A 24,109-nucleotide genomic window follows, 5' to 3' on the forward strand; every position below is an offset into this window, starting at 1 on the left:
CGTAAATTGACCATTTCACTTTCCACCATAATTCACTGTGTCGTATGGTGAAAATGTTGGCGTTGACTCTTTACTACTCCTACTTTTCTACATGTTATGTCGTCTTCTAATTACCTAACGCAATGGAATGTTAACGTAATTGAATACCCGTCCGAAAATAAGATATCTACTTAAGCTTAATTTAAAATAAATAACGAATACACTTTCACCTGTGTCCACGGTTATCCATGAAGGAAAAGGTTATGAATTTACGATAAAATAAGACCTGGACTTGTTACATAGAGATGTTTTGTAGGCTGGTGTACAGTAAAAGTTATGGAGGTACCAGACCCGTACTTTAGACGTTGCGTCAATCTCCGTAAACAACAGCCAGGATACTATAGATTTCGATCAGGATCGAATATTATAGAAGTTTTGTCTGGGCAAGTAGTTAATGCCATCTAAGGCAAACCTACAATAAGTCACGCAAAAACATAAGTATTGAGCCACCTAATGATTTTGCGACTAACAGGTAGATAATAAAAGACACAAATCAAATTTTACCGTTCAACATTTAGTATTAGGTATAACCAAGATTTGGACAGATCTACTAATTCAGATTGCCGGGCAAAACCAAATTATTCAAATCAAATATGTATATTGTAATGAATGCTGTAAAAATATATCGTAACATGCAACGAACGTAGGTATTACCACCCGCGTCCTTACATTCACAGTCAGTGCGAAATTGAACTCTGCATCCGTCCGAGATCACTGCATCCTCGGTTTCAAAATATAAATAATTTCTAAGGTCAAATTATGAAACTGTTGCTAAATTCATAAATTGTTTGTTATTTGTGTTACGCTCAATCAACACAAAGCGACATTGACCACTGAAAGATATTACGACGTTTTTCCAATGAAAAGTGTGCAATTGTATAGTATGAGTATACATCGCAATTGCTTTTATCTACTGTGTCTCATTGGTAAACTACAAATAGATTACTTATAATTGAGACTATTTTATCGTTATGCTGCTGGTTCTTCAGCTCTATCACACCACACATTATTATTAAGTACTCATTTTAAGTTCAATAAGGTAGTTAGCGATACGTTAATTTACTGATGATGATCCGTGCTTCGGAAGGCAAGTTAAGCTGTTGGTCCCGGTTACTACTTACTGATGGAAGTGAGTAGTCGTTACGAGCCATGTCAGGGGCCTTTGGCGGTCCAATAGTGACTCTGATGGACCCTGACACCAGTGTTGATGGGGTTGGTAATCCACCTCACAATCCACACGATAGAAGAATTTACTAGAACATGTTCATTATAGTAATACAGATTATTTACAAGTATAAATGTATAAGGAAAAATGACAGAAATAGTAACAAACAGTATTAGTTGTATATTGATTGTATCTGTTATCTTATGACAGCCATAACGATTACATTTATTACGTATATTTGCAATTATGTACTTTAGTAACCTATGTATTAAATACACAAAACCGATGACTTGTACTTTCGAAAACAAGTAGATATTATATCATAAACTATCAACAATAGGCGGCACGAATTTAATTACAGAATTATTATTTAATAAAAATCGTGATTGATTGATTGTACAGGGTGTTACGTAAGCTCATATTTTGTGTCCGGCGCGACCTCTGAAGGTCTCAGGGTACCGGTGAAGAGGAGCGGCGCAGCGGGCGGGTCTTCTCTGGTATTGGAAGTGAAAGTGAATGAATGGCGGAGGCTTAATTAGAGAGGAGGCCTGGGCCTGTGCCAGTCCCTCCGTCGCCGTCGCGCTCCACACCCGCGCCCGCGCACATCGCATCACGCGCAACTCTCGCACGCAAGCGTATCACCGACTCCCGCCAACACACAGAGGTACGCGCTGCACTCACTGATGCACCTCACACACATAAGTGAATTGCGGACAAATAAATAACAAAAGTTCGGGAAAAAAGAGTGCAATTTTATTTATTTATTCAACAAGCTTTTTCATTGCCCATAAAAGGTTTTCGTGATCTCGTGTTGGAATTAATAGTTAAGGTACTAGTATCTAAAAAAATACTGATTGTGAAGTGCCCATTCAGGTATTAAAATATTAGACAGATTAGAGAATTAATTACCAAAGTTTGTTAACTTTTCGAACACTTGCTTATAAAATAAGCATCTCCATATAACGGTGCCAGTGACGATATCCGCTAAGTTTTTATACCGGTCTCATTAAGACCTACTGGCGATTATTCTTGCTATGGTTTAGTTAGTGGTCGTTGCGTTCAAGCAAGCATCGTGACGAACGACGCAGCTTTCTGTTACCATAAAATGCGTCCCAAATCGACGATTTCTCGCGTTGAGCACCTTTTCACGCAAACATTTAAACTCGCAACAAGGAGGTCAGCGAGGCAGGTTTTGCTTTCACAAATACAACAAAATAAATTCATCTCACGTATCGATTGTCCTCAGGCACTCGTGGTCTGCATAAATAAAAGAAAGCGAACTTGATACGGACACCTGCCCAGGCGATACTGACTTTCGTCAGAATCTACGTCGCCAAAGCACAAATAGTGGACTTTCATTCGCGGTATGGTAGAAATGTCTTAATTCCCTTTAACAATAATCCGGTTTCACGTCCGGCAAAGTGGTAGGTACCTACATAGTTCGAATTCTCATAGCTATGGGAAACACGGATGACGTCAGATTTGAAACGACGACCATCCTCGCTCTCTCCGAGCCACACCTTTGAGATGCGACTTTACTTTATTTGTTTAAAATAACGAAATAGTAACGAACGAATTCAAAGACATTATGAAACCAATATAATAATATGACATAAGTAATATATATTTAAGTCATGTCTCATTCACACTTTCTGAAATGATTTTGTGATAGGTAAGTAGTTAGGAAAATCTATCGAAGACGAATAGGTACTGGAAAATGAAAATCGAATGACGAAATTGTTTATATAACATATAGTTTAATTCTAGATATATCAATGTAGAGAGTTTAAGTGTAGATAGGTTTTTTCCGGAGATGAAACAGATAATGAATGTTCAACCTTTAACCTTAGTTGTTTAGAGTCTTGTTTTGTTTATGGTAAACCGCAATATCAAACTAAGCTTGCTATGTTATTTATCATTAAATATGTCGACAAGAAAATAACACCTCCTGGGCGTACCTAATCCTTGATTTGCGGTCCTATATAATATTAATAAAAGATAAACAGACACAACTTACCCTAAAGTTAACAGAAGATAACTTGCAGCTACTCTACATATTGAAGTCGTATAAGATGAATATGACAGGTAATTTTGCCGGTCTATCGCCCAGTACCTATAATCAGGCGACCATTTTGGACAGGATATAATATTTTCATAAAATCGGATCAAAACAATAACAAAATTAAATAACGTGTACGAATAAACCATAAAAATTCTTCCTAAATATTGACCCAGACCAGATTTCTGTCTTTCAAAAAGAGAACACGAGTGGCCACCAAGAAAAAAACTCGACAGAGGAAGCAGAATAAAAAAGCCTTTATCGTCCATGCAGATTACGTATTGTAAGTTTGACTATTGTATTTTCCGTGCAGATGAGCCGGCATACCTGCCTGGCAGCTGCGGCCTTGCTCGCCGTGCTGTGCGTGGTAGACGCCCAGCGCCGTCTCGCCCTTCCCGACCCCAGGAGTTGCGCTAACAGTACGTATTTTATTAATAACTAACGGCCCATCCCGGCTTCGCACGAGTGGATATTTATTTTTTAACAGTAAATTTTAGTAGGGTAAATCTGCCCTATCTTTTTCTAGTAATAAATATAGCCTATGTTACTCACGCATAATGTAGCATTGTAAAGGTCAAATCATTTTTGATATCGGTCCAGTAGTTTTTGAGTTTATTCCATACAAACAAAAATACAAATCTTCCCTCTGTGTGATATTAGTATCGACAATAATAAAAAGATTTATTTCGGACATAATCCATAAAGATTAGTAACACAAGTTAACGACTATATTCCCATTGGGAGATTCCAAGGTACATCCATCGCAAGATGAACAAGTACCCACGTTTCATCGGGCTTTCTGTTAGATCAACATGATAGGTTAGTAACAAAAGTTTTAAATCTAGTGTTAGTAGGTACAATAGATAACCTACCAAAACTAATTACTCTACTTAAGTGTTTTTCAAAGTGTTGGTCGCCGCTGAGGAGGGATCGCAAGGCCTCTATAGAGGTCACTGGGGTTCCGCAGACTCAGTAAAAAATAAAACGACAAACATGTCAATAAAGGGACATCTCTAAATTAACACAAATCAACACGAATAAAATAAACATTTAGATAGAGTCACATTCCCATTAATGTTAAGTTAAGTTTACGCCTGTTTTCCGCACATTAAATAACGTCTCGTACCTATCGATCACAGAAATAAGAATTATTTATTTAATTTAATTATCATAGATAAACTAGCTGGTCGCGTCTTCGATCATGAATATCATGATCGAAGGGTCGCGTCAAAAAAAAAGTTGAAAAACGGTAGTCTACTTCATACCATGGGTAAAGGTTTACTTTACTTTACTTTACTTTACTTTACCTACATGCTATATTAACATAATTATCTATACTATACATCAATTCCTACATACGCCTATCTGTGCGCACGAAAGTTCAGAAGCCGAATTATCTTCTTACGAATATGAAACAATAAATGTACGTTAACGTAAACGGAAGAAAAAAAGTTCTATTCAAAAAAGTTTAATGTTCGCTGTAGCAGTAACATACTTAGAGTCCGCGCAACGCGATATATGTATTAAGAGTACTTACTTATTGTTTTAATTATCGCGATGATGCATGCTACGACTAGTTATTTCCCAATTACGTCAATTGTTCAGGAATCAAGGCACCAGTAATAAATACAATTCTAATGTGTGAGAAGTTCACAGGCCGCGGTACGTTGGAATAAGTAAACATCTGAACTTATGAATTGATTTAGATACGCTAACGAAATAAGTTTGCAGCATCAAAATTAATCTCCACAGTGATTTTAACCGGCTTCAAAAAAGAAGGAGGTTATTAACATAATATTTTTGTCTCTCTCTCCTTGGCATTTATTATTCCCATCTGATGGTGGGGTCTGCCTTCTTCGTACTTCTCTTCCACTTCGCTCTATCGGACGTGTCGTTCTCGGAGACATTGCACATACACAGGTCCTTTTTGACCACATCCGCCCATCTTGTTTTTGGCCGTCCTCTTGGTCTAAGCCCTGGTATGTTTAGATTGGCTGTAACGTTACCCACATAATCTGGAGGTCTTCTTTTTACGTGCCCAAACCAACGGAGCCTGCTCTCTTGTAGCTTTTCGGAGATGTCGCGTACGCCGAGACTGCCGCGCACGTATTCGTTACGGATTTTGTCGAGCATCGTCACTCCGCACATCCACCTAAGCATTTTCATCTCAGCGACTTGAATGGTCTGGACTTGGCGCTGCGTTACTGCCCACGTTTCACTACCAAACGTCAAGACTGGCCTGATCATGCTCTTGTACACTAAGCCTTTGAGCTTAACGGGCATACGTTTGTCACAGGTTACACCAGTTACTTCCCGCCATTTAAGCCAGGCTGCCGCTATCCGATGCTGTATGTTTGTGTCCAGGTTGCCAGACGAGTGTAACATGGTGCCCAAGTATTTATATTCGTCACACCTGGTGACTTGTTGTTCGTCAATAATGAGAGGGTTGTTGATGGAAGATGGGTCATTATACACCATGTACTGGGTTTTTGAAACACTCAGTAATAGGCCACCTGTCTGCAACTGGCGTTTCCATTCTCCTAAAGCATGGTCAATTTCGCCTCGGGATGTCGCACATATCGCTACATCATCAGCATAGATGAATGTCCAAGGTACCAGAGACTGTGCATTCTCAGTAAGAGCATCCATCACCAAGCAAAATAGGTATGGGCTCAGAACAGAGCCTTGGTGTACTCCTTCTGTGACTGCTATCGGTTTAGTCTGACCAACTGTTGTCCTGATCACTGAAGTAACGTCCCTGTACATGTCGGCTATAATATCAACGTACCTTTCTGGGATATTCTTTTTGCGAAGACTCCACCAGATTGTCTGTCGAGGAACGCGATCAAATGCCTTTTCCATATCAAGGAACGCAACGTATAGCGGCTTATTCTTAGCTCTAAACTCCTGGACAATCATAACATAATATTTTTGTAATTATACAAAAAATATACAAAATTTATTTATTAATTAATTATACAAAGGAAAAAAGCACTGGTCTCCGCACTTGAAAATATTTACAAAATTGCAATTTGGTTAAAAAAAAACAATGACTAGATTTCTTTTTTAAATTTAATGTCATTTTAGGTAGCTTTGGCCAGTACTTCAACTTAGTTAGGTATCTACTATAAAATAAAACCTCTTTGTATATAAGTGACTGACTGACTTATTCATTCTACCATATAATATTAAAAGTAAGTTATCTGGGACGTGCTAACGTAGTGAATTATATTCTCCTAGGATGTGGTAATAAAAATTTGATATAAGATGCGTTTGAAATGAAACGCAATAGAGCAATCAGGTAACTAAATGGTACCGTATGTAAAAGTTCAACAGTTGGGGTCACAAATTAAGAAACTGGTATGCAATCAACTAACCGTAAAAGTCTGTAATTTTCGTAATAATAAATAATACCGACTTAGGTCATAGGTCGCATTAGATGCCGGTATGAGGCAAGCAACGAATCTTAATACTTCTGGATACTTCAGTCACATGACTGGGTAACTAGTGGCTCACCTTGTCGACTAATAGCCTCAATCACATGACCTGATGACCCTAAGCTTTATACAGTCTCAAGTAAATCGAGCCATCTTCGTTGAACCGGCATGTTTGGAGGTTAAAACGAGGACGCATGACTAATATTAGATACTATTTCCAGAAATATCGATCAAACATTATAGCTATCGGTATGTCGCAGTATTGGTAAGACGAGACATTTTACAATAAGGTCGTTTTACAAATCGCCGTTATTATGTTTATACTGTAATTGAACGGCGTTACAAAATATCTGATATGTAACACCGGTTTTGTAGTCTAGACGGCAGATTGCAATGTAATAACATTCACCGGATGTGTCTAGTAAATGTTCGTAGTTTGTAGTAGTATGGTATTAGAAAGATGTTTAAGTAAAGTAACTATGGCTGCTAATTATTACTTAGCTAAACCCAACAGCGATAGCCGCCATGTAATGTATTTTAATTCCGTGTATTGTTACAAATTTTCGTACCACTTTAAAAACTTATCGTCAGAAAACCCTTAAACGTAGGTTGGTGTGTATAGGTAGAGGTCTCATACTTTAGTTAGAGTACACAAACAAAAAACGGTCCTAGTTTACGCAGTGTTACCGAACCTTCCGCATCATATTTTTACGATAACCTGGGAAATAGGTAATCTGAATTGAATGCTTTCGCAATAACCCGTATACTAGGCGTGCCATGCGATGTCACGTATCATGTGGGAGCGTTGCCGAACACAATCAATCCACATTCAACCAAGGTACTCGACACAAAGCAAACAAAAAGATTCTTTGTTGCAAAAACCTACTCCACTGAATAATTCCGTCTGTTGCTCCAAAACGGATCCGACTCCTACATAACAATTTAGGCGAAATATTGAAATAGAAATTACCTAGTTCACTATGTCACATCTGCTGCAGCAAAAGCGGACAGGTGTAAAAGTCACAATTAATAAAAAAATGTAGTAGGTAAGTCAACAATGCTAACGAGGAAACACTGGGGCGGGGTTTTTGTGTGATTTTGTCTACATTGTTATGTATACTCCACAACTTTCTCTTGAGAATTGAGATGTTTACGACGTTCCCGGCTCTTTAGTTTTCCTATCAATGCCGCAAAGGTACCGCGGTACCGATACAACGTCACATCACTTATGCAATTTATGCCGCACTTACATAGATAACCTACCTACCATGTCTATTCAAAAAAATAAGAATTATTCGATTCACGATCGCTCAGTCACTATTACGTAAAGTGACATTTTTAAACTTAACGGAAGATTAGCCAATGTTTCCGGTAGGTAATGGTTTTTGAAAGATGTGCAAATAGCCAAATGCGTCATGCGATACGGTGGAGATGAGTCGGAGAGAGGTTTACAACAGGCGCTTTCTATAGACAGTTACGAAAGACGCTCCATTGAACAACCTGACGATAGGCCGTTTTGATTGCACGCCATTTCACGGACGATAATGTCCCGTATTAGAGCGAGAGCTTTATTACCGCGTGATTGAACCATTGTATGTGAGCTCATTGATTGAATAATTTGCTAGGGCGTTTAATCAATGCTAAATACGTAACTTCACGACTCTTTTTTTCAAAGACATCGCCACGAGCGATTAACCCCGAGAATAGAATCTGTATCTTTCAATACTGACCTACAATTACCGCACTAGACATTCAATCGCTAACTTCAAACCACACACACTTTATCCTACAATATTTAAAATTAGCTTCATTAAAACGACAGCAAGACAGACTCGGTTCTATATTGCAATTCCTAAAATGTATGTGTGTGTTCTTATTTTTTTATTATCAGAATGTTTTTAGATCTGAGTATAGATTGTCTTAAAGATTCTTTACTCTAATTTAATTACTCTTTACTTATTACTTTAGTCTAAAGTCTTCCATCCTAACTATCGCACGTTTGCAGTCCTAATTTGCCATAAGTACATAACATGACATAATCTCAAAACTATATCTCAATTGGGGAAGTCAGAGGTACATCTATCGCAAGATTGACTACCCACCCTCATACCATAAGTACCTACCTATTCCTATTTTTTATTCCTAATGTTTTAATTATGATAGTAAATATGAAAACTAAATAAATTCAGGTTTACCCAAAGCTATGCTATCTATCAGCATTCGCGCCATTTTTAATAGGGTACAAAATAGTGTAAGATTGTAAAAAATTTGTAGCCAATTTTGATAATTACTGATCTTCCTAATGCTCGTGAGAATTAGCACAAATGTGTGTGAAAACTGTGACAAGGCGTTCAGATAAACACTATTTCGAAATATGACTACCTAAGTCTGTCGTCACCGGGTTTCAATATGCTTTTGTACAAAGTGCTTAGCGGTTTGTACTTTACACGAGCGATGTCGCAACGAATCCTCCATACGTGTTGTTCTTCCACCGCTTCTCCCACAAGTAGATACTAAACAACACGTAAATAAGTCGCAACATCCTCTTTGCAAATGCGACGAGTGGGCTAGACCACTCTATCAACATACGGTAATACATAATTTGTCAACAAGTGTCAATAATGAAAGTAAGCGTTACATAATATTGATTGCTTTAACAAGTCAAACGTAACTACAATAAACAAGTTTCACTTCACATTCCTATCAACATAAATATTGGTACGTACGAAAGTGTTTATGGTTTCCATACGGGTTATAGTGAAAGAACACGACGCTACGACGTGATATTGGCAAGATAATTGGAACTGAACAACTTTTTGTACTTTTAGTCATCAAACAAACGATAAAATCTTCGACAACAGCAATGATAGATAATTGTATCTTATATTGTTCTTAAAGGGTTAATTATTTTTGTGCAGGAGTCCGTCATTCGACGTACCGCGACGCCCGAGGAGTTCTTCACTCGTACTTCTTCAGTTGGGAGCATGCGCCTACTCGTAACCTGGAGGTGGATTGGCTTGACGCGAGGAACATCTGCCGACGACACTGTATGGACGCCGTTTCCTTGGAGACGCCTCAGGTGAGCTTATTTGCTGATTCAAGTTATACGTACATCTTGTACCATTGATATGTTACAATACATGTAGATTTCATTGTATTACACGAATTTAATATCCTCATGTGCAACTCCTATTGTATTGCGCTCCTTTGACCGTGAACGTACAAAAACATTGCTTCTAAGATTTGTAACTTCGATAGAGACGCTTGGTAGGTACCTATGAATCTGTAACAGCATCTCCGTAACGGCAAACCTTGAAAATGTAGTGATTAATATTGTACTAGACTAGATAAACATACACTCATGAACGCAATCTTGTCGAAGATTTATCACGCAACAGGGTCAATCGTGATGATGCGTTCACTTTCAGTATCGTAGATATACCTATAAGTAACGACCAGTGTAGCAATTTTGAGTTTACATTTTGCAACATCTTGTAAGGACAAATTGGATTGCTGTAAAAAAGATGTGCTTCATTCAACAGTGTCTAGAGGAACAATAAACCATTCCATTATAACTTGATGATCATCTCACGAATATTAAACCAGTCTTTGATTATTGTTGGCTATTGGGAAAACCACGTTAAGTACCTACACTCCGGATTTAACCAACTCTTCATTGGACGGAACGCAAGAACAAAATCATGTTTTTTGTGAACTACAAATGAACGTTCTAGAAATCCTTAATGGCAAAGTCGTCAGTAGCGTTACATCTTTATAATTGTCTGTCATAACTATTGTTAGTTCACGTCCGGGTAAACAACTTAGGGAAATAAGCAAGTTTTCTATAAATGCTTCCTAGCGTCGCGGTCGCGGAATGTCAACGAACGCAGCTCTTCTATTGTTACTGTGAACTGCTACTCGCAGAAGCACTGCGTTATATCCGGGATCGCGTGATGATCGATGCAAATAGCATTCACCGAGTGGAATTATTAGACGTACATCAATTATGCATTAGGATAGAAGATTGTTTCGGTTTGTAGAGCATTGAAGTCGCGTGAAAGGGGTGCAATGGCCGACGGTGCTATGTGGCTGCATGGGGCCGGGCCAGTGGCGCGTGGCACACATTCCTCCGTGTTGCCCACTTCTTGCCGGACGCACGCCGGAGGTGCACTTCCCGTCAATCGCTGACAACCTAACACTACCATACTAGTTATGGAGTTTTTATAAGCCCTAATTGTACGCACCGTAGGAAATACCTAGATAAACATCCAAACAAGTACCACAGAAATATCGAGACTGTTTGAAATAACGGAAACGATACACCTATATTTCATTTTAATGTTATTCATTTATGGACAGTTTGCATAGAAGGAAAATTTATGGTGTGGCTATTTAGCTTAAGTACCTACTTACTAATAAAAATACCTGCTATTCTAGGAGTTGATGTTATTCTTAAAGATCATGTTGTGTAGTAGGCGTTTATAAAATGTGTCTGAGTCGACGACCGCGACCATGACACTGATATTTCCTTGTACGGTAGGCCGGCGACGCGTATCTTCACGGTATAGCGGGACACCAGATCAGCATTACGATAGCACACATAACGTTACGCTTGCAACGCTTGACCGCTTTTGTTACCTACTTAAGTAAGTTACGCACGGAAAGATCATTTGAAAACTCGACAAAAAGACAACTAATGCCAAAAAATGAACTACTTAAATCAATTTATTTTTGCGTTCGAATTCCCACTCTTCCGTAAATTATTTGTTTTTAGTTAAAAATTATGTGTATTTGTAGGAAAACGAGTTCATAAAGCAGAGGATAGCTCGCGGAAACGTGCGCTACATCTGGACGTCGGGCCGCAAGTGCAACTTCGCGGGCTGCGACCGTCCGGACCTGCAGCCGCCGAACGTCAACGGCTGGTTCTGGTCAGGCTCCGGCGCCAAGATCGGACCCACCACGCAGCGCAACACCGGCGACTGGTCCTACACCGGCGGCTACGGACAACCCCAGCCTGACAACCGTGAAGCCGCTCAGGTAATACTCGTAATCTTCATTATACTAGTACACAAGTTGTATACATAAGTTGGTAGGTACATTAACTGCATGGTGACAGAATGGTCACCTATAACAACAGTCAAGAGAAATGTAATCCCTCTGTCGTCGGTTTTTGCGACATTTGAAGCAGTAACGTTACTTTCTAGCTCATGCAATATTTCATTCTTTATGCATTAGCAAAAACATTCCAAAATATATTTGATTTACATAACGCCATGTTATTCAATTCTAATTATTTTGGCAACTTTCTTGCAAATTATTTTTGAATAATTATTTCAATTTACGTCATCACAATTAAAATTATTCAAAAACTTTTTTGTATATTTTATGTACCATAACTTGTAATTTCCAAACAATTTGCATAATATAGTAATGCCATAGACATTGAAAGTTGTCCCTCGCGGAAAATTGCAGTAATCAAGTTCAACGACTCTCGTGGGAATCAAGAGGAAATTGCGGTGTTATTTGAATATAATTTTGGTTGCCAGGGCAACGACGAGTCGTGCCTGTCCATCCTGAACAACTTCTACAACGACGGCATCAAGTGGCACGACGTGGCGTGTCACCACGTGAAGCCGTTCGTGTGCGAGGACAGCGACGAGCTGCTCAACTTCGTGCGCTCGCGCAACCCCGGCCTGCGCCTATGAGCCCTCTCCGCGCCTCACCCCGCACACTCGCCTTCTAGTTGTTTAGATGGCTGGCATTGTACAAAACCAAGTGGCTATCTATTTAAGTTATTTATTAATGTAACAAATTATTATTATCCACTTTTGGTACTTAGAATTTCTCTATTTAATTTCTATTCGCGAAAATGTAACGTGAAGTATTATTAACTTTATCTTGTAGAATAAATTAATCCTGAAGCGTCACTACTGTAAATTACTGTAAACAACAATTATCAAAAATTTAAGGTCAGTCATCCTTTCAATCACTGAACTGAGTATTTTTTTTGTAAAAAGCCTTGTTTGCACAGAATAGGATTAACTTATAAGTATTAGAATAATAAAAAAATACATTTATAAAGTGTTTTTGATTTTAATGTGAATTGTAAAACGAAGTCTTAACTATGTTTTCTGCTTAAATTATAGTTACGACTTTCTCGAGTCGTTTACTTGTTACAAAACAAAACACAAAAACCCACAATTGAAGGTTCGTTCTTACACAATTTACAAAAAAGATATAAACAGTCAAACAATAAAAAGTAATCCCAAAACATGAAAATGAACTTTCTCAAATATACAATTCTAAAATAGTCATAAATAGTTATAAATCCATAATAATGACTACTAACGTACTACGTTACGTTATTCTAAATTAAAATAACGTAACTCACTCATTAGTGAGCCTCTCAACTACTCATAAACGCAAAGTATAGGTCAATTACAAGGATTATTCAATTTATTACATTACATAATATAATAAACTTACTTCACGACTTATTACAGTTAATAACATACAAATTTAAATATCCTACTACTTGTGAGTCGGTAAGACCGGCTGAGTTTAATAAATTGATACAAAAGGTCAGGGCGAAAATACTTACGCAATCGATTTTTAAGGTATTTATTTAGTTGTGACTCTCGGTGCCGCGCTGACGCAAACATCACATTCATAAACATCCTAGTCTCACAACAGTCTCAAGCAGAAGAGAAAAGGAGCATTCTATTTCCGCAACTTCCTACATCGTTAAGTATTTTCTTCATAGTCAAGAATGTGAATTGTGATATATAACAAATCGATCGATCCAATTATAGAGGATAACGGCCCCGATTCCTGAAACACCTCCTAATTTTAAGTTATACCCGTCATTTTCTTATCCGCCGGAAAGGAAAGGGATGGATGATTGACAACTGTTCATTTTAAAGTGAATTAATAACCCGGGTGAATAAAATAGTCATCTCGCTGATATGCATCCCGTTTGACGTGTGCTGTCATCTTAATTCCAAAATAAAATTTTGGACGGGATTTTTAAAGGACCATGACCGTCACTGTTTGAGACACGTCCCCCCTTCCAACAAATACTTTATGTGGTTTTATTAGTATTTGTAAAAAGATAACCAATAAGATAAGATATTGAACTTCAAATTCTATGCGGTTAAGAAATAAAAAAAAGATTTATCGAAAATCGAAATTGGTTTAAATAATGATGTACCAGGCGGTTTCCAAAATCGTGCTTAATTAAAAACCCGAATACCGGCTAAAACCCGCGTATTTCGAGAAAGTCGCCATAAAACAAAAATATTAACTCGCTAAGACGCTTCGAATATGTCAGGAATCTCTTGATTGAAGGGGACGTTTTGACTCATCGTCCTTTCTGCCTAAAATTGACGTGTGTTCCATAAATTGTATGCCTGTCGAATACCTGTCCCTTTCCTTTTTGGCGGATAGGAAAATGACAGGTACAAACTAAAATAGGTAGAATTAGTGTAACGTTTATCGATTATAACAATTTTATCGATTTAAATCGCTTCACCGCGCCCCATAGATGTGCGCTGACCCTAGAATTACGGTGAATGGGAGAAAGTAAAAAACGATTAATAATTGATTTAAACGCCGCCTGCCATAACGTCGATTAGTTTTATAGAGGACGCTTATAATCGTTTAAAAGTTCAGGCTATATTAGGCTCAAACTATTTTATTTCCTTAATTAGCTACGATTATAATGTTAAATATTTATAGTTAATTATCAGTCTTAATAACAGTCATATAATACTTCAACAACTTCCAGATATACATAATACAATGATTGTAATAGTCTAACATGTTAGTTCACACATACATGTATACTGAAGATACATACCATTTCCAGTATCTATAGGCAAACTTTATAAGACTAATAAGTAGATAAAAACTTGTTTATTCTTACACTACACTTACATATAACAACAGTTCATCACTAAAACATTAACACAATATCGAAAAACGAAACCAACACATTATTTAAGCTAAACTAACTTTGGCTTTTGCCTCAAAATTGTTAAAAACTGGCTAATAATTAGAAATATTCACTACTTAAATGTAAAAGCACAACAAATAAGGCAATATTTACTAGAAAGCATATCGAATTCCCACTTTTTGAAAGAAAATGTAGTGATTGTTAACATTGTAAAGTCCAGATTTCCAGACATAATAATTAAACAATGTGGTTTGGATAATAAAAAGACACTGGGCCTTAAGACTTTACTAAATAAAATGTTAATAGAAACACATTGCTGCATCCCAAGACTGCGTCATAGGGGTTAAAAAAAATCTGGCTACCTTATAACTTCGAGTGACTATATGTTAACGCTTAAAATCTTGAGTCGAAAATATGAATTAATTTAGGCGAAGCAGGCTATTTGTACAGACCTTCTTAATTACTATTTGTACTCTACTGTTAAAGTGGGAGAAACATCATCAATTACTATTAATACTAACTACGATAAGGGATCCACAATATAGACACATGCTTTAACCTGAACAAAGAGTGATTGAGTGTATATTTATTTGCCACCCACTACAATTAGAGCCATGAAATCAGGCGATTCTGTTATCTAGATGGATATCTGGATTCTGGTGTCTCGATTAGCCACATACGAGTAATGTGCGCAGTCTCATTTTTGGTCATATTCATATCTATCACCGTCGCCGACGTTTCTACAATAAAATTCCACGACAGAGGCCGTACCGTGAGCGTTGCGGGTCAGGAGCGCTAATTTGTACGAAAATAGCGCCGCGAAGACTCTTAAGTGAAGTTTTGAACGTGTCTATAGAAATTCGAACGTTAAATATATTTCCGTTCCCGGTACCGCCTCTGTGTGCATTAAGCTGAAGCGGACTATCCCACGGCGGCGTAATCCGATTTTAGGGTAAGGTTGCCAGTATTAGACCACTTGTAAAAAATATTTATAACGTCATAATTAATTATTCACAACACATTTTGACGTATTGTAATAAGTACATATAGACTGTTATTTTGTATTCTGTACTCGAATCATCAATACGTCAAATTGGGTCGATACCGCACGAGTTAAGTCGCATAGACGTCGAAAATTAAATTTATGACTTAACACCTCTGTGAATCCCTCAAACGAGACGTTACTTAGCTGCTTTTAAGTGGGTTACCTTCTAGGAGTTTCCAAGACAGCGCACGTCGGCGAGTATAGAGGAGAGCAGCGGTTTATCAGTGAGCGCGGCGGCCAGCTCGGCCTCGTCCCACTGCAGGCGCAGGCGCCGGCCGCGCGCGCCGCCGCTGCCGCCGCAGCGCACGGCGCCGCGCGCCTCCAGCAACGAGCAAGCGCTCGCCATCTCGCCCAAGTCCAGCGGCGCTATATTACGCGCTAGAGCCACTCTGTAAACAATCAAAATTATACTTGACATAAAGATCTTAGTAACATAAGCTTAAGTTTGTTTCCTCTTGCTGATATAGGCTTCGACAAAGTGATCAGTGATAATTAAGAAAATAATACTAGGCTAGTATTTTACTTTGTAAATTGTGGAAGTATGATACGATATTATAAGATGCAAAAGACTACATAATTACGACTAGATCACTCTATTTTTTTCTTGTATAATTTGCATTAAAGAATACTAGTATTTATTGAATTAGTTAATCACCTTTTATAAACGTCATGAAGTTTCCCTAAAACAATATCTTTGTTCTTCCCTTTAGTGAGCATTAACATTACGGTACAGAGTATCAGTTTCTGTTGCATCGGAAACCCTTCATCGACATCGGTCTCGATCTTGCTCGAGCCACCATACACGTCATTCAGTACTTCTAACACCTGCTTCAGTTCCACGGTGACAGTAGAGTCTTTCATAATAGAGTCCACGGATTGATTCTCAGCAAACTTGCTTCGTTTAGCCAGCTCTATCACGCGCCGTCCGATGTCTAGAGCGCGCCGCATGTCACCGGAGACGGCTGCTATTTTCGCTGTAAAATTATAATTTATTAAACATTGATTTTCGAAGTGTAAATGCTGTCTTTATAAATCTGGCGCCACTTGGTACATGTATGTATGATACGATTAAAAACTGGAGCGTTAAAAAAGCCACATCGAAGCAAATCATCTAAAAAAGTCATATTGCTTTTTAACATTTGTTGGCATTGCGCACTTTTGTATGCGCAAATGTTCTATCGCAATATTGCTTTTAAGATGAATTGCTCCAATGTGCCCTCTGAACTGTACAGCGATAGGTGGGCAAGCTCTCGTCTAAAATACATTAATCTTGTTAGAAACAATGCAATCCTATAATCGAAACTTCGACAAAAAATCATACAATAAACTACGTCAAGAGGATACGAGACGTACCTGCAAGCATCTGCAAAGCGATCGGCGAAAACACGTTGGTCTTATCTTCAGAAGCCAGCACCCTTGTGAAAATGTTGATGATCTGCTCTTTTGTATAGGGCGCGAAGTGTAATGTCTGAGGTCGGAGGGAGCAACGCGCTTGAAGTCTCGGCAAAGTCCTCTCTGTGAGGTCTAGGGCATTAGCCACTCCAATGAGGACGACGCGGGACCCCGTTAGTGCGGGCCACTCGAATATCGAGTAGAGGACCGACTGCCTCTTACTGTCTAACTGGTCGATTTCATCTAGTACCAGCAAACTGCAAAGTAGGTATAGCTATAATCATTTGGAATTATTATTTTGACGTTTGGTTTGAATATGGGTGGGGTTAATGTGTAACAAACACACTTTGAAAATGTCTATGTCTCTGTAAAGAAACCGCTTCGATTCAATTCAATACAAAATCTCTTTATTACACTTAATCATATTAAAAATACATTAGGTATTATAGATTCATCTCCTGGAATGACTCCTCTTCAGAACAATCACTTTAGTAACATACATATTGAATTTAATCATACCCATTAAAACATTCAATTAACTTTTACATGGTCAACTAGGTAATTTATAGCTAATATCGTAGATACTACAAAATGAGTTAGAAAGTCGAGTGAAAGGCAATGTGGATAATACTCACATCATTTTATGTTTCTTATTTAAATGCTTTTCGATCGCGCTAAGGCACGCTTTTTCCGTGCTTCCTGATGTTTGCAGTTGCAACTCTTTACAAATCCTGTTGTAAATGCTGGCCGCCGATTTCATCATAGTGCAATTCACGTACACTTGTTTGTAGCCTTCTTGGAACTGGAATAGATGAAATAACACAATCAAATATCAAATCAAATATTAAGATTTAAGCGCAAGATAGTGCGCAAGACTAGTTCTTGAATTAGGACGCAGGCACACCACACGTTTTACACAAACAATTGCAAGCCATACGATGTGTGTACGATATGTGTCTGACATGTGATACACATACATAAATGGGCTTATAGGGGGGTCAAATGTTATTACATTACGGGTGTTATGTATATGTATAAATCTTTACCTTAGGTAACTGCAGTATATAGGATAAACTTGCAGTTTTTCCTGTTCCTGGCTGACCAGAAATGTACAATGATGCAGATTCTTCTTTCTCAAGATGTTCAGTCAAAAAATTCTCCAACCATTCGATTTCCTTTTCTCTGCTTGTCAGAGGCTTCGGACTGTTACTTGATTCACTGTAATATAGATTTACGCAGTTCTCGATATAAATCGATATAAAATAAGTTACTTAAGAAATGTACTTATGTAAAAAGTTAAGAAAATCTTACCATTTTTCAGTTTTTTCTTCTTTTGATACACTATCGGTATCCCTTTTTAGTTTCCTTGATATTTTCGGTGTAGAACACGTATCTGTAATTAATGATTGGAAAAGGGCTATTAGATAGTTTCCCTTGGCAAACTAGGAATTTTGAATAACCGCCACTAATAACTCTTCAGTGACAATCTCTGATAAGTAGGCAAGCTTATAAATATGAAGCATTATGTCCGAATTTATTTCTGCTTACCATCGTCAAATATCTGCTTATCTTTGCCTTCATTTATGGGCCTCTTTAGTTTGTTTGTCTTCGAGAGCCCTCCAATATTCAGAATATCATGATTTTCAATATCTAATTTACACTGTTTAGTATTCAAATAAGTCTTCTTCCGAGATTTGAAAGGAATTGTCCCCTGAACTGCAGACATCTGTAATAAAAAGTTATATTTAAATGATAAACAGTATAAATTTGAAACAATGGAATTCGGTAGTAAAAATGTATAGGTACCTGTATCGCAGTTAGGCTTGTATTCATACTGTTTAGGTATCAAAAGGAAAACATTATCATAGGAGGCAATCCAAGTATATTCAAAAATTACACACTATTTATACATGTACTCATCACTCTCGACTTAACATTATAAAACCAAATACAATGAGATTAAAATACTTATACAATTTACACATATGAAATAGGTTTACTCAAAATTCATGAATAATTAACAGGTATTTTTAAAACTTATAACTTAATTATAGAATTAGGTAAGTAATAAGATTCTTATAATCATAACATAATATTAATACCAGCAAGACAAACAAAAATGTAATAAGCACATCAAAATAAAATAGTAGTTAGGTACTTCAAAGTACAACCAATAGTTAGACCATCCTTGTGATACAAAAATATCCTTTCAGCTAAAACTTCTATATTTACTTCTATTATTTATGTACAATCTCAGCAACTTATACAATAAAAAAACACATTATAATAATGATTGAGAGTGCATTTTACAAGCTTTTCAGATTTTGTTTCCCCATTAACAATTATTTTTATAATCAAATCATGATAACACTAAAGCTATTGCTTATCCTTATTGAAATCGTTTTGAGCTTGATGAGCTATATTAGACATTGTCATAAATTGTCTCTGTGCTTTTATCCAAGCACTCATTTCCATTTGCCTCAGCAATGCATGATGAGTATTCATAAGTTGAAAATCAGCAAGAGTAGGGTTCGGTTTTATTGTGGGCGTTATAGGTTGACGTATTCCAGTTATTTTGTTTGCTTGCGGTATTGGTTTCATGGGTTTAAGTCCAGATTTTGATGGGCCCGGGGAAGCTTTAGGTGACTCGCTTTTAGGTGCAACATTAGGAAGTTGGGTACTTGATATTTGACTCGATTGATTTGCATTACTTTCTTGATTATTTGTATGCTTTTCTTCTGCAATAACTAACTTTGGAGAAGAGCTTGGTGAACGCGTTTGTGACCTGGGTGCAGGCTGTGCTGTGGTTGGAGAGCTGTGAGAAGGCATTTGATAACTTGGCGATAATATTTGTGGATTAGGATTAGTTGACGTTTTCATTTGGTTAGCTTTGTTCGACAATTCCTGTCTTAAGCTACTAGCTATCATTCCAATTGTATTAACTTTATCCTGTTTCAAATGTGCTATGTTGGCCATAGAAGGAAGTCGCATAGGAGTACTAGTAGGTATTGGTCTGTTAGATATACTAGAAAATGATTGAGACATGGCTGGTGGCAATCCTTTCGATGGTAAATTTTGCTTTTTAGCCAAATTAGCTATGGATTGCATTGTTTCAAAAGCTTTAGTTTGATGTGGTGTTAACTGACTTTGAATATTAGTTGGAGTAGATAAATCTAGAGCTGTACTAGGTTTATTTTCCAAAGTGGGTATAATGCCACTTGAAGGTTTGTTGTTAGGACTATTAAGCTTAGTTGCAGCATTAAATGTTTTTGGATTAGCTGGCACCAGTTTAGGGACCTGTGCCTTATTCTTAGGTAATTTTGATTTTTTATCAGACTGCATTGATTGCAATTGTTGCTCAAAAGTTTGTTGAAAAGTGATTGGTGATGAATAGTTACCACTTTGTTTTCCTAATTTAGTGTCAGCAATTGGTTTCAGATTTGGAATAGGTCCTTTTGCAGAAGATTCAGATGTTTTGTTAGGTGGCTTGCTTTGAGAAGTAGTATCAGTTTTATTACAAGTGTTAGATTTAGTCTCAGAACTTCCCTCAGGTTTACTGTTTTGTTTTTTAGCTTCAGCATCTGGCAATTTTAAGATTTCTATATAATTATGAACAGGTGGACTTGGCACTTTATGGGCAGAAGCATTATTAGCACCAGCTAGATTTTTGTTAACTGCATTCTTTTTGGGGTCAGTAGAAATCTCACCAGGATTTCGAGGATCCTGCTTTTGATCAGTCAGTGTGATGGATAGAGAAGAAGGTATATTGATTTTACATGAATCAAATAATGATTTTAAAGGATCACCCGTAGTTGGAACTGGGCTACTAACTCCACCAAGAGAAGTTTTCACTTGAGATAATATTTTACTCCTATCTATTGTTGGATCACTATTATTAGCTAAAAGGTCCATCCTTACTTTGTTTATTGGCTGACCTTTACTTAGGGCAGGTTGAGGAAGGGGAATACTTGGTTTTAAGTCAGGTATTTTTTTAGGTACAGGTTTTGGCACATCCACAGCTCTTGGAATAGATGGATGTGCTTCAGGTTTAGGTAATTGAAGTTTCAGTGGAGAAACTGTCTTAGGTGTTGTTGGTGGTTGCATAATATGTGCATCAGTATTAATTTTACGCTTTGGTGATGAAATGGTTTGAGGTACTGTAGGTTTCTTGGCCCCTGGGCTTTCTGGTAATGGAGATTGTTTTAGGTTTGTTGGATGCTGCTTAACTTCTTTATTTGAACCTGATGAACCAGAAGAACTCTTATTATTAGAAGGTGCATGTAGGCTTTTTGACGAGTTATCAGATTCTTTTACTTTTCCTTGACTTTCCATACTTTTGCTTGATTGATTACAAAGAGACATATTTCCAGTAGTATATGAATCAGGCAATTTAGTTTTTTCTAGTTCAATTTTTAACTTTTTCATTTCAGGAACATTAGATGGTGTAGGACCTTTTCTTTTTAAGGTGTCATCTATTTTTGGAGAATGAGTTTGATTTTTAGATGAAGTCTCAGGAGCGGTAGGCACACTTTCAGTTTTAGTTGGTGAAGTTTTTGAAGGTGTGGAATTGCTTTTAGCCGTTAGTTCAAAAGAATTTAAAAATTGAGATTTTTCAACTTCATCATCATTCTTTTTTGGTGATGGACAGTTTCTGTTTAGGGTGCTGGTATCTTGCGAGTTTAATAATTTGCTTTGCTGTACAGATTTTTCACTTTTCTTTGATGAATCACTGATTTGTTTCGAACTATTATCTTCAGGCATTGGACTATCTGTTCCAGATGAAGCTTCAGATCCTTGGTCATTCAAATTTGGTGCAGGACTGCTGACGTTTGTATCTTCTGTTGAAGCTGGGCTAGATTTTCTGTCTCTAAAATGGGAACCTTTCCTATTTATATCAAATAGTCTATTACGAATAGCTATGTAATCAATTATTTGATAGAAAAATCGCATTGGTTCATTTCTCTTCCAGTTATAAATGTAGGCAATATCCATCAAAGTATAATAATCTGGCAGTGGTACTCTCTTGTATAGTATATCAATTGCAAACTGACTGCTGTCAATATCGAATTTCATACTAAGAAATTTCTTCAAATGACTGATATTAACAACTGCAGGACATTGCAAAAACCTTCTAGTGGTTGTTGAAGCTGGTTGTGGTTCATTACTGTCAGAAGATTTACTAGAAATACTATCTGTATCTGTAGCATCTGCATATTCCAAAGAAAATGAAATAACATCCTCAGGACTGAAAATAATTCTCTCAGTATCTTCACCCCTTTGTTCTGGGGTGGCAGAAGCAGCTGGCCCAGGCCTGGATGCATAAAATGTCTGGCGTCGTTCCATTTCTTTTTGGAAAAGCCCAGGTACAAGTTTATAAACAATGTCCTGAAGAGCTTTGTCCAATTTAATATTAGGTTTGGCAGAATTTATCATCATTTCACAAACCGGACAGTAACTCTTGACCTGCAAATGCTTGATAATGCAACTTCTGCAGAAAGAATGTAAACATTCTACGATTGTTGTCGCATCTATGTAGTATCCATGACACAAAAAGCAAGTGATGTGTTCATTAACTTCTCCCAACAATGTTCTTTGCGGCACTACGGCACTATTGTTCTGTTCTGCCATTTTCACGACTTTCTTATCCGATAATTTATTAGACGTAACCATTTTTGTAGCAGCATGCCCAGCGTCACTGAAAACTGTATGTGATGGCTGGCACCAGCATCACGATTGTAGCATTGCACATGTTTTTTGACACGAACTATTGAACTTTAATGAGATACATAATAATACTTGCCGAATAACGAAAGTTTTAAATTAAAACACAAACAATCAATAATATTGCGATGTTTTACCGCAACAAAAGATGACGGTCGTCGACGTGAAGAGATTTTACATTTACCATGTTGGTAACACTGCGATCACTTGATGATTTGATTGAAATTATGTATTAATTTGAGTACAATTAATAAAGAATCACGAAATACAATAATGTACGGATATTGACTTACCTTTCAGTAACAATTTCAACAGATAGCGATTAAAAAACACACGTTACTAAATAAAATATCACTATATTACACAAAAATTTTGGCGCCAAGTCGGGAAAGTGTTGACAGCCTTTTTTTTAACTCTACATATTATAGTGATGTGATGCTTTAGTTACATTTAAACGGTTTTTGTTTATTGAAAAAATTACGCCAACCAGTGTCATACAAAACACGCCACTAAAAAAGATCGTCACGACGATTATAAACACGTTAGATAACGATTTCCACAAGGGATCAATTTCAAATATTTATTTATAAATCTCAACAGGCACCGTGCATTACTACTATATATTTTACTACTACATGATATTGATTGTAATGATACGATAGTTCCGACCGATACGATGCTTAACACGTTCGTCGTCTGCGCTACTTTTTGTTAGAGTAGTAATTTGAAGCATGTGATAATTTAATATTAATGCAGGCCTAATCTAATTTAATTTAATCTACACTTAATTAAAAGTAATGCTTTATCTACGACTTAACGACTAACCCAAATGGTAGCATACGGCATCTGCTGTCCGTTAATACGATTTTAAATTTCGCACTATTCCGATCCGAGTCCGTCAAATGATAGATCCAAAGAGGCCGTAGAACTATTTGTATGGTAGCTTCCGCTAGTTTGCGCACTACAACTATCATATTCATCCGGTGTCTCATATTCTACTGTACTCTACTGTCCGTCATTATCGGAATCGGATCGGATAAGAATCCGGTGTTGTGCGAAAAAAAAACGCCCCTAAGGATAATGAATTGTAAAATTCATCCAGCCCTATCATTATCAAGGTCATTATGTTATCGTTATGTTGTTGAACCTGAAAAGTGTTACCAATATTTGGCATACTATTAAAAAGTAATACAAATTTTAAGAGTACCACAACACCGCTCTTTCAAGCATAATAGTAATGCTGAAGCTTTTGAATGGTGGTCTTGTATATTTTTTTTATATTAGCTGATGGCAACAT

At 37.2% G+C, this 24,109-nt stretch overlaps 2 protein-coding genes across 5 annotated transcripts; one reads left to right on the forward strand and one right to left on the reverse strand.

Annotated features, from left to right (window-relative positions):
- Positions 1-1,705: 1,705 nt before the first annotated feature.
- LOC126368668 (uncharacterized) lies at positions 1,706-12,781 on the forward strand. 4 transcript variants are annotated; one of them, XM_050012772.1, is made up of 6 exons: positions 1,879-2,033; positions 2,451-2,568; positions 3,577-3,682; positions 9,619-9,779; positions 11,498-11,737; positions 12,247-12,781. In XM_050012772.1, exons 3-6 carry the CDS (start codon positions 3,577-3,579, stop codon positions 12,403-12,405), a joined length of 666 nt encoding a protein of 221 aa, XP_049868729.1. In that variant the 5' UTR covers positions 1,879-2,033; positions 2,451-2,568; the 3' UTR covers positions 12,406-12,781. The 4 variants fall into 4 exon arrangements, with proteins under 4 accessions (XP_049868747.1, XP_049868721.1, XP_049868729.1 ...); XM_050012790.1 differs by lacking the exons at positions 1,879-2,033; positions 2,451-2,568 and adding an exon at positions 1,706-1,839 and having other exon boundaries at positions 3,552-3,682; XM_050012764.1 differs by lacking the exons at positions 1,879-2,033; positions 2,451-2,568 and adding an exon at positions 1,758-1,868.
- LOC126367204 (polycomb group protein Psc-like) lies at positions 12,770-22,990 on the reverse strand. Its single transcript, XM_050010631.1, has 9 exons — positions 19,469-22,990; positions 18,898-18,925; positions 18,640-18,817; positions 18,403-18,484; positions 18,138-18,309; positions 17,727-17,893; positions 17,053-17,348; positions 16,355-16,673; positions 12,770-16,088 (listed from the first exon to the last, which is right to left on the reverse strand). Exons 1-9 carry the CDS (start codon positions 22,759-22,761, stop codon positions 15,866-15,868), a joined length of 4,758 nt encoding a protein of 1,585 aa, XP_049866588.1. The 5' UTR covers positions 22,762-22,990; the 3' UTR covers positions 12,770-15,865.
- Between the last annotated feature and the right edge of the window lie 1,119 nt (positions 22,991-24,109).

This window comes from Pectinophora gossypiella, chromosome 1 (assembly GCF_024362695.1).
Source record: "Pectinophora gossypiella chromosome 1, ilPecGoss1.1, whole genome shotgun sequence".
NCBI lineage: Eukaryota > Metazoa > Arthropoda > Insecta > Lepidoptera > Gelechiidae > Pectinophora > Pectinophora gossypiella.

Excerpts from the sequence above, each read along its gene's own strand:
- LOC126368668 (XM_050012790.1), top strand. The coding sequence starts at position 1,721 with ATGAATGGCGGAGGCTTAATTAGAGAGGAGGCCTGGGCCTGTGCCAGT. Across the intron at positions 3,683-9,618 it reads CCCCAGGAGTTGCGCTAACA|GAGTCCGTCATTCGACGTAC; the intron begins GTACGTATTTTA and ends ATTTTTGTGCAG. Across the intron at positions 9,780-11,497 it reads TTTCCTTGGAGACGCCTCAG|GAAAACGAGTTCATAAAGCA; the intron begins GTGAGCTTATTT and ends GTGTATTTGTAG.
- LOC126367204 (XM_050010631.1), bottom strand. The coding sequence starts at position 22,761 with ATGGTTACGTCTAATAAATTATCGGATAAGAAAGTCGTGAAAATGGCA. Across the intron at positions 18,818-18,897 it reads CAAGCCTAACTGCGATACAG|ATGTCTGCAGTTCAGGGGAC; the intron begins GTACCTATACAT and ends TTTTTATTACAG. Across the intron at positions 18,485-18,639 it reads TAAGCAGATATTTGACGATG|ATACGTGTTCTACACCGAAA; the intron begins GTAAGCAGAAAT and ends CATTAATTACAG.